Source organism: Hoplias malabaricus, chromosome 2, assembly GCF_029633855.1.
Source record: "Hoplias malabaricus isolate fHopMal1 chromosome 2, fHopMal1.hap1, whole genome shotgun sequence".
In the NCBI taxonomy this organism is placed as follows: Eukaryota; Metazoa; Chordata; class Actinopteri; order Characiformes; family Erythrinidae; genus Hoplias; species Hoplias malabaricus.
In genome coordinates, this window is record NC_089801.1 from 22,865,663 (window position 1) to 22,880,244 (window position 14,582).

Genomic DNA, 14,582 nt, shown 5'->3' on the forward strand with positions numbered 1-14,582 from the left:
TAGTTTTCCTCAGTGCTGTGATATACGAAAAAAGAATCTAATTCAAAGCAGGGAGAGGAATATCGTGACAAACAGAACCGTGTTAAATCTTGAACAGGTGCTGCATGAGAATCGACTTCTACAAACAGAAGAGTGTATGGCCTGAGATTTAAAGCAGGGAAATTGCAATAACAAGTCGAGAGGTCACTTGGCTCATTCTGTGGTGCACAGTGCAAAACTAAGCTGAATCACAAACAGTGGGGAAGGCCAAAGGGGCACCAAGCTACTACAGTAAAGGGCAGGCGAGTTTTAAAGCATAAATTAGAACTTTATTTTATTATTACAATATTACAAAAAGAGTAGCACAACTCTCACACACTCTGTAGTTTTTTGCTTTCATTCATTCAACAGCCACAGAGTGACAGATATGAGAAAGGCTTTCTAGACCCTTCCTCCATTTCACAGCTATAGCAAAAAACAAAAAACAAAAACAAACAAAAAAAAAAAAAAGAAAAGGAAAAAGGAAATAATTTAAATTACAAGGAAAATAATCAAGTTCATAATTATAAATAGTCACATATTGCAAAACTGAAGCTTTGAAACTCAGAATAAAAAGAATTTTCTTTTTAGTTACAGCCCAGAACTACACATAGCTATAAACATAATTAAGATAAAATATTTTTTTTCTTCATTTTTGTTGTAAAGTAATTCTAAGGAATTGCTTTTCTCTAGTCAACAAAAGCTTTAGTTAAAAAAAATAAACAAGGAAAAAAAATTGCTGTTCCTTTATATTCTATGTCGTTGTTTTTCATAATCATCATTATTATAGGTTTCATAATAACCATGCTTGTTTTTCAAAGGAAAGTCCAAGGACCAAATACTTAAGGCTTTATAAGGGCTGTTCCAGAGGGAGGCAAGCAGAGAGTGGGTGTGGGCGAATCCTCCCCCCCCACCACCACACACACACACACACACACACACACACACACACACACACACACACACACACACACACACACACACACACACCTGCATACTCCAACAAAACCAGGCCACCAATCAATCAATTAATTCACTCACGCAGTTACTCATTCATTCAGTCCCCCACTCGTCCACAAAAACGTCCGTGGTAATCATACCCATGGTACCCACCATTCACACAGTCATTACACTTCTTAGAGTTACAGTAGTATAGCAGATTAGCCAGTGTGTACAATAAAATAAACAATTCATCTGCTGTTTCACCTTAAACAATAAACCAAAAAAAAAACATCCTCCTTGATTAACCCACAAGCGACATCTTGCAAGTGATCAATTTGGTCTATTCAAGCACATGTCGTTAGAGCATCAGTAGTGACTCTTACATCAGCTGTATTCCAACAAGATAAATGAGGAAAAACAAACAAACAAACAAACAAACAAAAAAGGATCCAGAAAGTCATCGTCATCTCAGTTTGGTTCATAGTTAGTTTCTAAATGATATTAGTAACAATCCACAATAAACAATCTTCTCCAGTAGTACGTTTAGTCCTGCTAACTTTATTACAAACCATCTAATGAGAGACAAGCCCACCCCTAGGATTCAAGTAATACGTATCTCATGAAAAATAAACAATGATGGCATCCCATGAACCTCAGCATCTCCGTCATTGACTGAAGTGACCCAGACACCTGATTTACACGGATCTTCCCCAGCACTTCCCACTGCGAAACAGAACATCGTTCCCACTGCCCAGATCGACCTAAAAATTTTTTTGTCATCCTTTGTCAGATTAGCCACTGAACCTGGTTGACATGCAGTACTGTGCAAAATCAGAGACCACGTTCCCATTTAATGCATCTATTCGTCACAACCAATTCATTTTTGGCACCAGTACAAACAGCATTTAGCATGTCCACCCTCTGCCTTCATTACAGCTTCCGCTCTTTTCCTGAGACTTGCTTTCAGATTTTCAGTGAAATTTGCAGGACTCCAAAGTTCAGGCTTAGAAGTTGGTTGAAATTTCTGCTTTTCCCAATACAAGTAATTCCAAACTTTTTCAAAGTTGAAGGCCGGGTTCTAGTGCAGACAGTCCATTGTTCCGAGTACATTAGTAGATTCTTTGTTATGCATTGTTTCTTGTTTGTCTATCGCTTTTTTATAGATTTTTACAGTTCTACATCCTCAGTCCTTTCGTCTTTAGGTCTCACAGAGGAAGGATGAAAGCTCTTTCTTTATCTGATGATCTACCAGATGTTGCATGTGTTTTATGAGTCCAGTTTTCTCTGTATTTTATAATATTTTTTACACTCCAGATTTAGAATCCCTTAATGCCTTTATTTAATAACTTGTATTTACAGCAATTTGGACTAAAGTAGTGTTTGATTTTTGCACTGATCTGTACATCAACCAGTCTAAAGCAGTCTTTCTTCATAAATAAATAAATATGCTTATTTCAGCAGAGGAGGAGAGCCCAGGCTATGTTATAGTGAGTATCATAGTAAAGATTATATTGAGATCCAGATGCATTTTTGTGCAGACTACACACACACAAGTAAAAATCATACAGAACAATATCAAGCTAAATCTAAATCAATCATAAGCATATGACACCGGGAGGACATATGTCATTTGATTTAAACAGTATTTGTGTGTCATAGTAGATACCATACTGGGAAGTAAAGGGGAAAAAATATTGAAAGCATTGAACCCAACCCCCAAAAAGTGCAATAATAAAGCACTCCTTTTAAAAATTGATCACTTGCAAGACTGATGATTAAAAAAAAAAAAAAAAACAATAGCAAAAACACTGCTCTTTGTTAGATGTGTTTGTTGGAGTCCTTTGTTTTTAATCAATAATGCGACCATTTCCCGGAACTGAAGAAACTGAGTGTTTAATGCGAATGCCTATTAATGCTTCCTTTCCTCGCGCTAAGTAGTATCTGCTTTAAGACAAATTGAAATTGTAGCATATGTAGAAGTAGGTGGCTATCTGCTGTGGACAGAGACAGTGGACCAGAGCCTGTTTTGATTTTGTTTTCTTGTTTGTTTATTTGTTTGTTAGTTAATTTTTTTTCTCAATTTAAATTGAAGCTTATCTGTACCCTGGGTGCTGGCCGTGGGCCTCGGAAGGGGGGGGCGCCACCACCCTGCCCATGGGGGGCGGCCTGTGCATCTTCCCCATCAGGCCCAGATTTTGATCTCGGAAGCAGGGCGTCTGGAAGTCCCCTCCCATGTAATCCACCGTTTGCATCAGATTAGTCTGTCCTGTGACCGCTGCCGGACGGTAATGGGCCGTTCCTCCCGTGGGGGCGCAATCCACGCCCCCGGGGGCGGGGTTAGGGAATGGGACAGGCAGCTCCTGTGAGCCTGAGCTGTCGCTGTTGGGCGTGGGCAGGATGCTGCCCCATACTGGCGGCTGGTGGTAGTACTGCCCATTGGCGTAGTGTGCCATGCCGTTGTTGCTGTTGTTGTTGTTTACAACTGGTGGAGAAGGGGTGGGCTTATCCATGGGGGGCTTGAGGGCATAAGGCTGCCCCATGCACAGCTCCGGAGGGTAGTTCATGCTCTTGCAGCTGAAGCCAGAAGGGTCCCGTTGGGGTTTGCAAGGGTGCCCGACCCCATCGGAAATGTGCTGAAGGTGGGCAAGCTGATGCTGGCTCCACGACCTCATATGCTGCGGCTGCTGCTGCTGCTGTTGGTGTTGGTGTTGGTGTTGGTGCTGCTGCTGTTGGTGCCGGTTTGGATGTTGTTGATGGTTCTGATGCTGCTGTTGATGTTGTTGGTGCTGTAGAGCCTGTGGATGTTGCTGCTGCTTCATATCATTGTGATACACTGGAATCCGGTTCATTCCACCCATTGCTGGGGGTACAGCACCTCCTGGGGCCGGAGCAGCTGCTTTGTCTGGGGGTCCCACGCTGCACGATGCGTGCATAAGCGCTCCAGGATGCCCGCTGTGCATAGACACCCGAGAGCTAGCGTTAATGAGCAGGTTCCGGCTGATGGGGCTTGGATTAGCGATCTGGCCCTCACACACAGAGGTGGCCCCAGCCCCCTGAGCCCGGGCTTGGCAGAACTGACTGATCTGGTGAACAATGCTGCTCAGGTCGGCCCCCCTGCCCTGGTGCAGGGCCCCGGCCATGGACAGTGGAATGGTTGAGGTAGACACGGTCACGTTGGGAGGGGCGTCGGCATCCGTCAGCTTCCTAGCGCTGCCCTGCAGGCCTGGAGGTGGCTGCTGGAGGTGCTGCTGCTGCTGGAGCAAAAGAGCTGGAGGGGGCTGGGGACCTGGGTGAGCCAGGGCAGCGGGGTGAGAGAGAGGCTGCGTCCTGCCCATACCCTGAGGGTGCTGGGGCATAGCAGAAGGAGGGTGATGCCTGGGATAAATGAATAGATTGAAAGCATTAATGCCGAAACAAACTGCAAGGTTAAAAAAGCAGCTAATCAGGGATTGTGTAAACTGCGTACATATATTAGGAGATGCTATAACAATGCACATAATTTACAAGACACTAGCTAGAGAATTTAATAACATTACGTATGCTTGAATGCACTGGAGAATTTACACTGTCAATGTCAAATGCAAACCCGTTTTTCTGCTTAAAGTTTTATACAATTTTCCAACTTCAAAGCATTTCTTATCACTTCAACAGTGTAATGCAATTAAGCAACAAACCATGAGTGTGTTATTGTTACACAACAGCTCTTTAAGAGACTGCAACTGTCATAAAACCATACAACGCTAAGCTTCTGTGTTTTGAGATCACAACTTTGCAACAAATGTAATTTTAGCATATAGAAGTAGCAAAAAAAAAAAAATAAATAAATAAAGATCTTAATAATGGTAGAATGGTTTATAAAAAAGTGTATATTACACCTGAGAAATTTGGGGAAAATATTTAAGAGGGATTTTTCTGGACAATGTTTTAATTGTGATTTCACTAGCACTCGTGTTAAATAAATTAAATCTGGGCCTGGTTTATAGCCCAAAACATCAAGAACATCTGTCTTTAATTTTAGTCTTAAATCTGACTAGTGCCAGAATCTGCCTCATTTAGTTTTCATCTGAAGTACACGCCTCTGATTTACTCAGCAAATTAAGAGATTCAAATTCAAAAATTAATCAAAACTACATTAAAATATTACAAAAGAAAGAAAAATCATGCATATCACACTACACATTTATCTGTAGTAAAAAGTACTAGCATTTTAACTTTATCGTTGTGAATAGATCTTTTAATCAATAAACACTTATAATATACATTTATAATTTGTTGATCTTACGTTGATTTGGTTATTTTACGTTTAAACATCCACTATTAAAAGCTTCAGTCTTAAGTCACAATGCAGTTAATCACAGTAAACAATGAAATTAATTAATGAATTTTTTTAAATGTATCTACCAACAACCCTAAAACATTTGTTATATGTGACCACACTGCAAGGTTTTTAAGACAATTTTGTTGATAACATTGCTTTGAATTAAACGTGCTACTCTTGAACTTCTTCATACAGTGATTTTGATTTAAAAACACTCAACCACACTCACTGCCTTTGTGAAGTTAATATAATGTAAGATGCAACATTGTCCTTCCTATATGTGTTTTTCCCAATGGTAATAATCACTTCTGCCTTTTTTTCTACCTATACCTATTGTCTGTGTTTTATTGGCCATTTCCACTATTGTTGAGTCTGACGATGTTCTGTTTAACTGTACAACCCTGTATTGTTACAGTGACAGTTGAGTTGTGTGTAACACTTATTTGCCCACCCCTGATGTGGTGCTCCAGTCTGTTGCTGAGGCTGGGGTTGAGGCTGAGGCTGAGGCTGGGGCTGTGGCTGGGGCTGTTGGAGGGGCTGGAGAGTCTGTGTGTGTGTGGGAAGCCCCTGTTGATGCTGGGTGGGAGCCCTGGGCAGCGGCTGGGGTCCATGGTGTAGGGTTAAAGTGCTGGCTCCTGCCGGAGCGTATGGTCCTCCGGGGGCACTCATCATGGCCTCAGGGTGCATGCGCGCCCTAGTGCCAGCAAAGTCCTTGACGACGCCCTTGGCGATGGGCGCCTTGACGATGGCCAGGAGGCCGGCCTTGGCGGTGGGCTGGGAAGGGGGGTAGGGGCTGTAGCGAGGGCCGCCCGTGTCCAGGCCGTTGACGGTGCGGCGCACGTGGTTGCGCTGCGGAACTTTGATGCTGTTGGGGAAGATCTTGATCGTGAGTGGGCTATTGGCGACTTTCTTAGCATAAGCATCCAGCTCTGCGGGTGTCGGATACTGAGCTGATCTCATCCTCTGTGTAGTGTCCCCTGGGGAGAGAGAGAGAGAGAGAGAGAGAGAGAGAGAAAGAGAAAGAGAAAATCATGGTGTTATTTATATATACAGATATCTAATCTAACTCACATTAGGTTTCATTTATTCAATCAGGTATTCAAAAAGAGAGAGAGAGAGAGAGAAACTGGAATGGAAAGAGGGAACCAGAGAGGAGCAAAACTCGACCGCCCTGATATTCTCACATTGCCCATCTCAGAGCCACCACAAAAGGCCCCTGACATTCAGGAGATAAAGCGGAACAGAGAGAGAGAGAGAGAGAGAGAGAGGAGAGCGAGAGAGAGACCGAGAGAGAGAATAGACAGAAGTGGTCTCTTTTGTAGAGGAAAACACACATGTACCTATTACATGTTTTATACACTGTTCACCAACAAATACAGAGTTGTGTGAAAAGCGTACAAAAGCCCTTGTTACATTCCATCTGCAGTACACATGATTCAGTAAAAAGGGCAGTGAATATTGGATAAAATGGCTGACCAGTTCTTTTGAATTCACCTAAAATCAACCTAAAGTTCAGGACAGATAAATGCTGCCTCTGAAATGTCTCCTGAATTGTATTATATTACTGTACAGAAGCAGATGATGTAAATAATCTGAACTATGGTTCACCCCCCACTGCCACCAACTCCTACCAGTCTTTCAGACACAGATACCCTCTGTGACACTCTGAAATACGTCACAGTACAGGCCTCTTTGTGCCAGGGTAGTACTCCTGGTATGGAGCGTTGAATAATTTACGTAGTCATTCAGAGTGGCCTTACTTGCAATCAGCCATTCTATAGAAATGACTGTTCCCAATGCTGCTGATAGGAACCAGACGTCTGAAAAAATGTAAATGAAAGTCAACACCTGAAGTATTCAGCCATTTTGGAGATATGAGGTTCTATTGTGAACTGTGAGGTCTCTGGTGGTTGTTACTGAGAGTAAATAAAAGAGTTATACATGTGTCGTTGACATAGTGAGAGCTGGTACATATCACTACCGCTGGAACAAAATTGTGGGTAAGTTTTTGCTAAAATTAACAACATCAATCCACTCGGTGACTTTGTTTACGTTTCAGTTAAAAAAAAAAGATTCAGTGGGATTCTCCTTTGAGAGTCTGCAGATCTGGGCAAAACAGCCTCTTCCTAAATAAGTAAATAATGCAGTGTTGTGGCTTTTAAAAGTGAATGTCTTGTATAAGATGTAAAATGGAAGATGTGGAAGATACAATGCAGCAGAAGAAGGTGAATGTTCACCAGCACACTTCCTCTCCATCAACACCACAGGTGACATTTCCTGTGAAGCACTGAGGGATTTCGCACACACATAGAACACACACACACACACACACACACACACACACACACTTCAACAAAGAGCTCTCCCACCAATCAGCACTCTTCCAGACACATTAATGCCTGGCAAGTGCATCTGTTACCCAGTATTTAAAACTCCTCATGTCAATCATCTGTGTGTGTTTGTGTAGGTTTGTGTGTGTGTGTTTGTGGATGCGAGTGTCACAGAGAGAATCTGAAAGTGTGTGAAGTCTCGACAACTCCCAGCAGTCATGAATTCTGCATCTGCGTCTGGATTCGGGACGGGTTCGCTGTGGAATTGAGGAGAGACAAACATTGAGATCATACTATAAAGATAAACCCTCCTTATCGTCTTGATCAATTTGCTCTTTGGCAGATTGTGTGTGTGAGAGAGATTCTGCTTCTCCTCTGTCTCTCTGGTCTCTAGCTTGACCCTTCGCTCTCCTCACCATCACATGACCTCCCCGTCCTCACCATCACAATACATTAACTTATTGTCTGCATTAACTTAACAGAAGTGGGCAGTCAGTCTTCTGCAATATTGCTGGGGTAGCTGCAGGTCCAACAGAAACAGTCTCATAGGAAACGTGCTTGTCTTCACCGCTCCACCTTGATGGCGCTGTAAGACTGGGGAAGGGAGGACGTAGCTAATGACTGGAAATGGAATTCTGTGTACATGTAGACGTTTGTGTGAATGAGTGAGTGATTGCACTAATGTGCTAATGCATCAGTTCACAGCTTCAGGAGGAAAAAAAAGATGAAGATTGGCTTGATGCTCACACCAAGATCTGGTTGCGATCTCATGAGTCTGTGGAAATGTGTGAGTGTTTGTGTGTGTGTGTGTGTGTGTGTGTGTGTGTCTCAGAACAGGGTAGTCTATCCTTTCATTTTAACCTATCCTTGCTTGCTACCCACCAAATCAGATGCTTTAGAATGACATTGAAATGACCAAATTCTAGACAATTTCTTATATGTTGCTATTATGATTGTCTCTCCAGACGGGGAAAATGATCGTGAACTACTGATACAGGTTGCATTGGCTCTGTTGAGGTCTGTACATTTTAGGAATGTGTATCTTTTGAATTTTAGCCTAAAAATGACTGGACCAAGTTTTTTTTCCCCCAAACTATTGTTAAAGCAAAGGGTTACCTTTAACCCACACGGCCACCTCTCTTCGAAGGACAACTTTATATTTATTATTTATATCAATTGAATTAAGCATCACCACCACCACCTTTCGTAGTGATGTAACAAGATACAACTAAGTGACTATCAGACGGACAGACAGACAAAGACAAGTACTTTGACAGGATAAAAACAGGGAAAAGAAAAGGAAAAGATGAGAAAAACATTTGTTAGGGTTTGTTAGGAGAGTTTAAATGAGAGAAGGATCGGAAGTGATGACAGTGAATAGTAAATGCATATATACATTTTTGATTCTTTCATTTTCATTTGAAAAACATCTGCTGTTTACACTGTGTCAAAGTTCCACAGCATTCCCAGACGTACAGAATCACTGTGAAGTGATTTAAAATGAAATCTACATTGAAAGATAAGACAGATTTCATTGTTTTTTGAAGATACAGAGCCTTGAGCCGATAGCAACGAAACACTGACGCTCTTTTGACCCACAGGTGATGAAAAGAGCTGGATGAGTGCTGACATCTCAAGAACAGGATAAAAAAAACAAACAAACAAAAAAAAAGTGAGGTATGACATTATTCCCAAAGTAGGGCTGGGTAATTAATCGAAATCAACATTCAGAAGTTTTAATTGACATAATCATGTCTATATCGATTATATATATATTTTAATTTTGTTAATTCAGTTATGTCCTTATATGTGTGTTCATGTACTGTCCCTTTAATATCACACTACCGCACTGTAGTCACGTGACTCTCCCCCGTCCAATCTGCCACATGGAGGAGAACCTAAACGCAGAGTGCGACCGAGCGACTCGAGCAGCTCGTACCAAAGGAAAACAACAACAAAATAAACCTTCATTTATCGTAACTGAGGTAAAATGCTCAATTAATCAGGATATTGATTTGCGCTCATATCGCCCAGCACTTCTCCAATGCGTGCCTTTTGTAAATAGTTCTTTCTGTAGGCAAAGGACTTTCAACAGTCTGTGGAATACATTACATTTCTGCATCTGACAAAGGAAAGAGATTAGGTAAAAAAAAACATTCTGAACAGTGTCCAGACGCTTATGAAAATCATTCAGTCATGCGTACCCTAACTTGTGCACACACACACACACACACACACACACACACACACACACACACACACACACACACACACACACACACACACACACACACACACACACACAAATCCCTGGCTGAACTGTGCAAGTGTACGACTTGACCCGGTCACTAAGGCCTCCAAACCTCAGCACTATTTCTGAACAGACAACAGCAGAAGTGCTAGAGTAATAAGTGCGGTCTTGGCTCTAAATGAGCTGATTAATTAGAGAGCGCTTTCTCCCTCTGCTCCACTCACAACGTCCTGCTGAGTGCAGGGAACCGCAGGCTTAAGGCCAAAAAAAAAAAAAAGGAAAGTAAATGAGAGTTTTCAGAATCTTTGGAGTTCATTTAAGAGGGTGAGGTTATGTCTCGGAGGGAGAAAAGAAATCTTTTTTCTCAAGCTTAGCGACTTTGCCGTGTAGAATATTTAATTAGGATGTGATATTATAATGGAGAAAATGAGCACAGAATCTAGACCAGAAATAACTGTGTTTTATTTGGTTCTCACCATTGTTGGAGATATCTTTTGACTCTGCCTCATGCTGCTAACAGAACTTGTGCTCCATCCTTCTGTGGTTAGAGAAAACACATCCTGGGACAGATTTTAAACCTTTAGTGCTGTGGCAAAATCCACCGCTAACAAGAGAATATCATCTAAACCTGCCTCTAAATTCCTGTAGTCTGAGCTCTTTGAACATCTGGAACACAAAAACACTGCAAACACAATAAAAAAAATAAAAGCCACTGAGCAGAATACTGGTGAATGGTAATGGACTTGTTTTTCTCCTGCAAGAAGAAATGTTCAGTGTTCCCACATGTGACGTGTTCCTTACACACTTAAGTTACATGCATGGGATAACAACAGGCTTGTTGTCCTTTGCTAGATGTATACAAGCATGCCACTGCCCCCTGCTTCAAGCTCTGTCTTCACAATTACACCCCGATTCCTCTGAGGCCAGTAAAACAGGACATTATATATTCTCAAACACCAGTGTACAAGTTAACACACTTGGAGGAGAACACTAATGAGTTCTCCTAGATTAGTTAATGCTGAGAGATGTTGGGGGTTTCTTTGTGGGGGGGACCCACCGTCTCCTTAGTCATTGGTAGAATAGGGCTGTTCACTGTACAGAGCTGTGTACCAGCCCCTGCTTCTGCACACTCCAAGTTATGCTCTCACACACATTAAAAAGTCGAGCAGTTCTACAAATTAACTCTTGACGAGGCCACAGCTGTTCACTGAAAACCGTTCCAGGTGACGACCTCATGAAGCCGACTGAGAGAATGGACAGAGTGTGCAAAGCTGTCTTCAAAGCAAAAGGGGACTACTTTGAAGAATCTGAAGTATAAAACATATTCATATTTGTTTAACACTTATTTCTTTATTCCATAATTCCATATGTTCCTTTACAATGTAGAAAAAACACTGAATGAGATGATTTCTAAATTTTTGACCGGTGCTGTACATTCACAATGAGGAAAGTGGCCCAAAGCAATGGAAACCCTCGCTGAGTGGGTGAATCCAAACATTTGACTGGCACTGTACCAAACAAAGACGACACTCAGCGGAAAAACCTTTGGGTTTATTTTACACTGTATTTTAAGTCATTTGTGAAGGTAAGATTTCTTCTTTTTTTAAAATTATTTTTCACCCCAATGGCAATAAATGTTTTAAAAGAAACAATCATTAAATCAGTTTTAAATCAATAATATTTTTGAAAATATTTTATTAAAGCCAGGAAACGCCTAAAACTAATGATCAGAATTGTGTGACCGGTGTTTACAGTGCATCACCCTGCACTTCTTAAATACGCAGCATGAACAGGAGGAAAAAAAAGACAGCTTTACTTTCTCAAGCTGGTGTGACATGTTTGATGCGTCGAGAGGAAAGGAGAGGTTGTTGAAAGAGAGAAGGAAAGACGGCAAAGACGACAGAAGAGAGAGAGAGAGAGAGAGAGAGAGAGAGAGTTTGACGATGATAAGCGTTCTCTGTGAAACTGCTGTCTGCTTGCTGAAAGGGAGCCTTTGTATAAAACAAGCTTTCATCACTTGAGGGGAGAGAAAGAGAAAGAGAGAGCGAGAGAGAGAGAGAAAAAGGGAGAGAGAGAAAGAGGGAGAGTGAAAGAGAGAGAGCGAGCGCACAGAGCTAGAGAGCTTGTGATGTGCACCCACCTGCACTTCCCTGCCTGCCACTCTGATCCAGAACTAGTGATCCACACACACACACACACACACACACACACACACACACACACACACACACACAGCGTGCCACATTTACATGCATTTCCATTCGCCCCTGGCTCCCTCATCTCCAGACTCGCCACTGTGACCAAGGCCGCTCCACACAGGCCGATTCACAGCGAGGTCACTCCATTCTACCGCTGCGGTACTCATTCTGCGCACTGAAATAATTTGTTTCTTCCACCAGGTCGCTTTCTCTCTCCGATGGGCAGAGTGAATAAGAGCTCCCTTGAAAAGAGTCTAACCCAGCTGCAAAAGGCCGCTGAAAAAAGAGGGGCCGAGCAGAAGTTCACGCCGCGCATTATCCTCAGTGATTTGATTACGAAAGCTGTTGTCTGTAGCTGTAATTTTGATGCAAGACCCTCTGGAACTCTGAATTGATGGCTTTTACTCCGTGGGTGTGTGCGGGGGCGGAGCTGAGGGCGAATGTAGTTGTGGCAGCAGCCGTGGAAATGAAACACGGTTAAAGGTAAGAAATGGTGATCTATAGCAGGGTTTTCATTCACAAATTAAGTCAAAGCCAAGCAATGGCAGGGGGGGGTATCAGGGATTCCAGGACTGAGTGAGTCCGAATAAGTGGGGGTTCCAACCTCCAACATGAGTACTTCACATCAGTAATGTTCTTGCTTTGAATGACATCAAGTCCTCACAGCTATGGTCTAAAGGCCCATTTATACTTCAGCGTTAACTCGACGTAGAGCCTGCGCCGCAGTCTACGCAAGAGCCTTATGCAGTTGTGAGCGTTTATACTTCTGCATTGTTGTCCACGTCGCTCTGCAATTACCCCGCCACACCACTAGGGCTCAATCTCAAACATCTTCCTCTATACTATGTAGTACACAATGTAGTGGTGTGTTCCAATTACTTTTATAAATATTTTAAGTGCACTATTTATGGAGTAGGTCATTGTTTGGGACAGAGCATAGTTTATAGCATGAGGTCCCAGGAAAGTAATACAAAACCGGCACGTTGATGCGACACAGTTATATTTCTTGAGAGGTCCACGCCAGGCTACGCCATAGGGTTAACGCAGATGTATAAATTGGGCTTAACATCTCGAAAAGCAAAGGCTGTTACTGCAGGGAAGGAGGGATAAACTCCCTTTTAAAGGTGATGTTCACAATGTTAATCATGCAGCCTTTAATACCCTTTAATATGTTCGACGAGCATGTGTCCCACATGGTTTTAGGCATTCAGTGTTTCAGAGATTTTATTGTGTATGCAACGTTATAAAGTGTTGTGATGGAGAAAGACATTGATATTTGTCAGGGTTGAAACTGATGTTGAAATTGATTATCAGAAGTGTCCTCATTTTGCCTTTTTATATTGGCATTAAGCAAATTGGTCAAACCCCTTTACATTCAGTAAATCAAAGGCAATAAAATGTTACAGAGCATAAGTTAGTCTGCTTTTCTGGGACAGAGTGAGGAGAGGCCAGACTGGACAGTGTTCAAGCACTCGGCTAATGACCACACAAACATAAGCCTCGCTTTCTCACTGCAAACTCAGCACTAATTACTAACCACCAGGTCTTACACTGCTTACACACACACACACACACACACAGTGGCCAGTCAATGAATAAGCAGATATGTTATACGAATGCCTGCAGATGTGAACAAACCTGATCATGACACAGCTGATTTGAAAAGGAAACCAAATCAAAGCGGAAACCAGAGCTGGAATGAAGGTAATTACTGTATCATTGCATTACAGCCTAGACACGCACTCAGAAAGAGACGGAGATGAGAGCAAGAGAGCAGATCAAAGAACTGATTACAGAGAAAGAATGAAAAAAAAATAGTAGTCACACAAACAATGTATAACATTTTATCATTATTTCTTTTTGAGTTTTGTAATATCTACTGGAATACTTTGTGCTCTGTTCAGTTAAAGTGGAAAATACACAGCACAGAGAGAGAGAGAGAATTCCATCATCAGTGCATCACACACTCACATCTGTGGAGCACTGTGGAGATGTGTTCATGGACTAAAGTGGTAATAAACAGGGCCCCTGGAGGAAACCCACACGGATACAGGGAGAACACTCCTCACTTGCAAACACCACAAAGAAAATTTGAGCACAACAGGGTTCTCCAATCACTCTCGTACACAAGCACACACACACACACACAAACCACAAAGAAAATGAGAGCAAATTAGTTTTCTCTAATGCATTTTGTCCAAAATAATGATTCATTTTCTAAATTTAATAAAGTAATATAAACAGTTATTACTCCTTTAAGCCACACAAACACGCTCTCTCTCTCTCTCTCATACACACACACACACACACCTGCATTTACCTCCATTCATAGGAACAGCAAATACAGAGCAATATTAGAGTGGAGGACTTCACCTGACCTCACTGACCCGAGAGAAAGAAAGAGAGAGAGAGAGAGAGAGAGAGAGAGAGAGAGAGAGAGAGAGAGAGAGAGAGAGAGAGAGAGCAAGAGAGAGAGACAGACAGCGAGAGAGAGAGCGAGAGAGAGAGCGAGAGCGAGAGAGAGA

General features: G+C 42.2%; 1 protein-coding gene across 3 annotated transcripts in view; it reads right to left on the reverse strand.

Annotated features, from left to right (window-relative positions):
* Positions 1-286: 286 nt before the first annotated feature.
* The window catches only part of fam222ba (family with sequence similarity 222 member Ba), an 88,341-nt gene continuing 74,045 nt past the window's right edge, over positions 287-14,582 (reverse strand). For all 3 annotated transcript variants that reach the window (XM_066659643.1, XM_066659644.1, XM_066659645.1), the window contains exons 3-4: positions 5,730-6,255; positions 287-4,335 (exon numbers count right to left, since the gene is read on the reverse strand). In XM_066659643.1, coding sequence (XP_066515740.1) covers positions 3,054-4,335; positions 5,730-6,255 — 1,808 coding nt within the window. In that variant the 3' untranslated portion in view covers positions 287-3,053. The remainder of the gene's footprint in view (positions 4,336-5,729; positions 6,256-14,582) is intronic.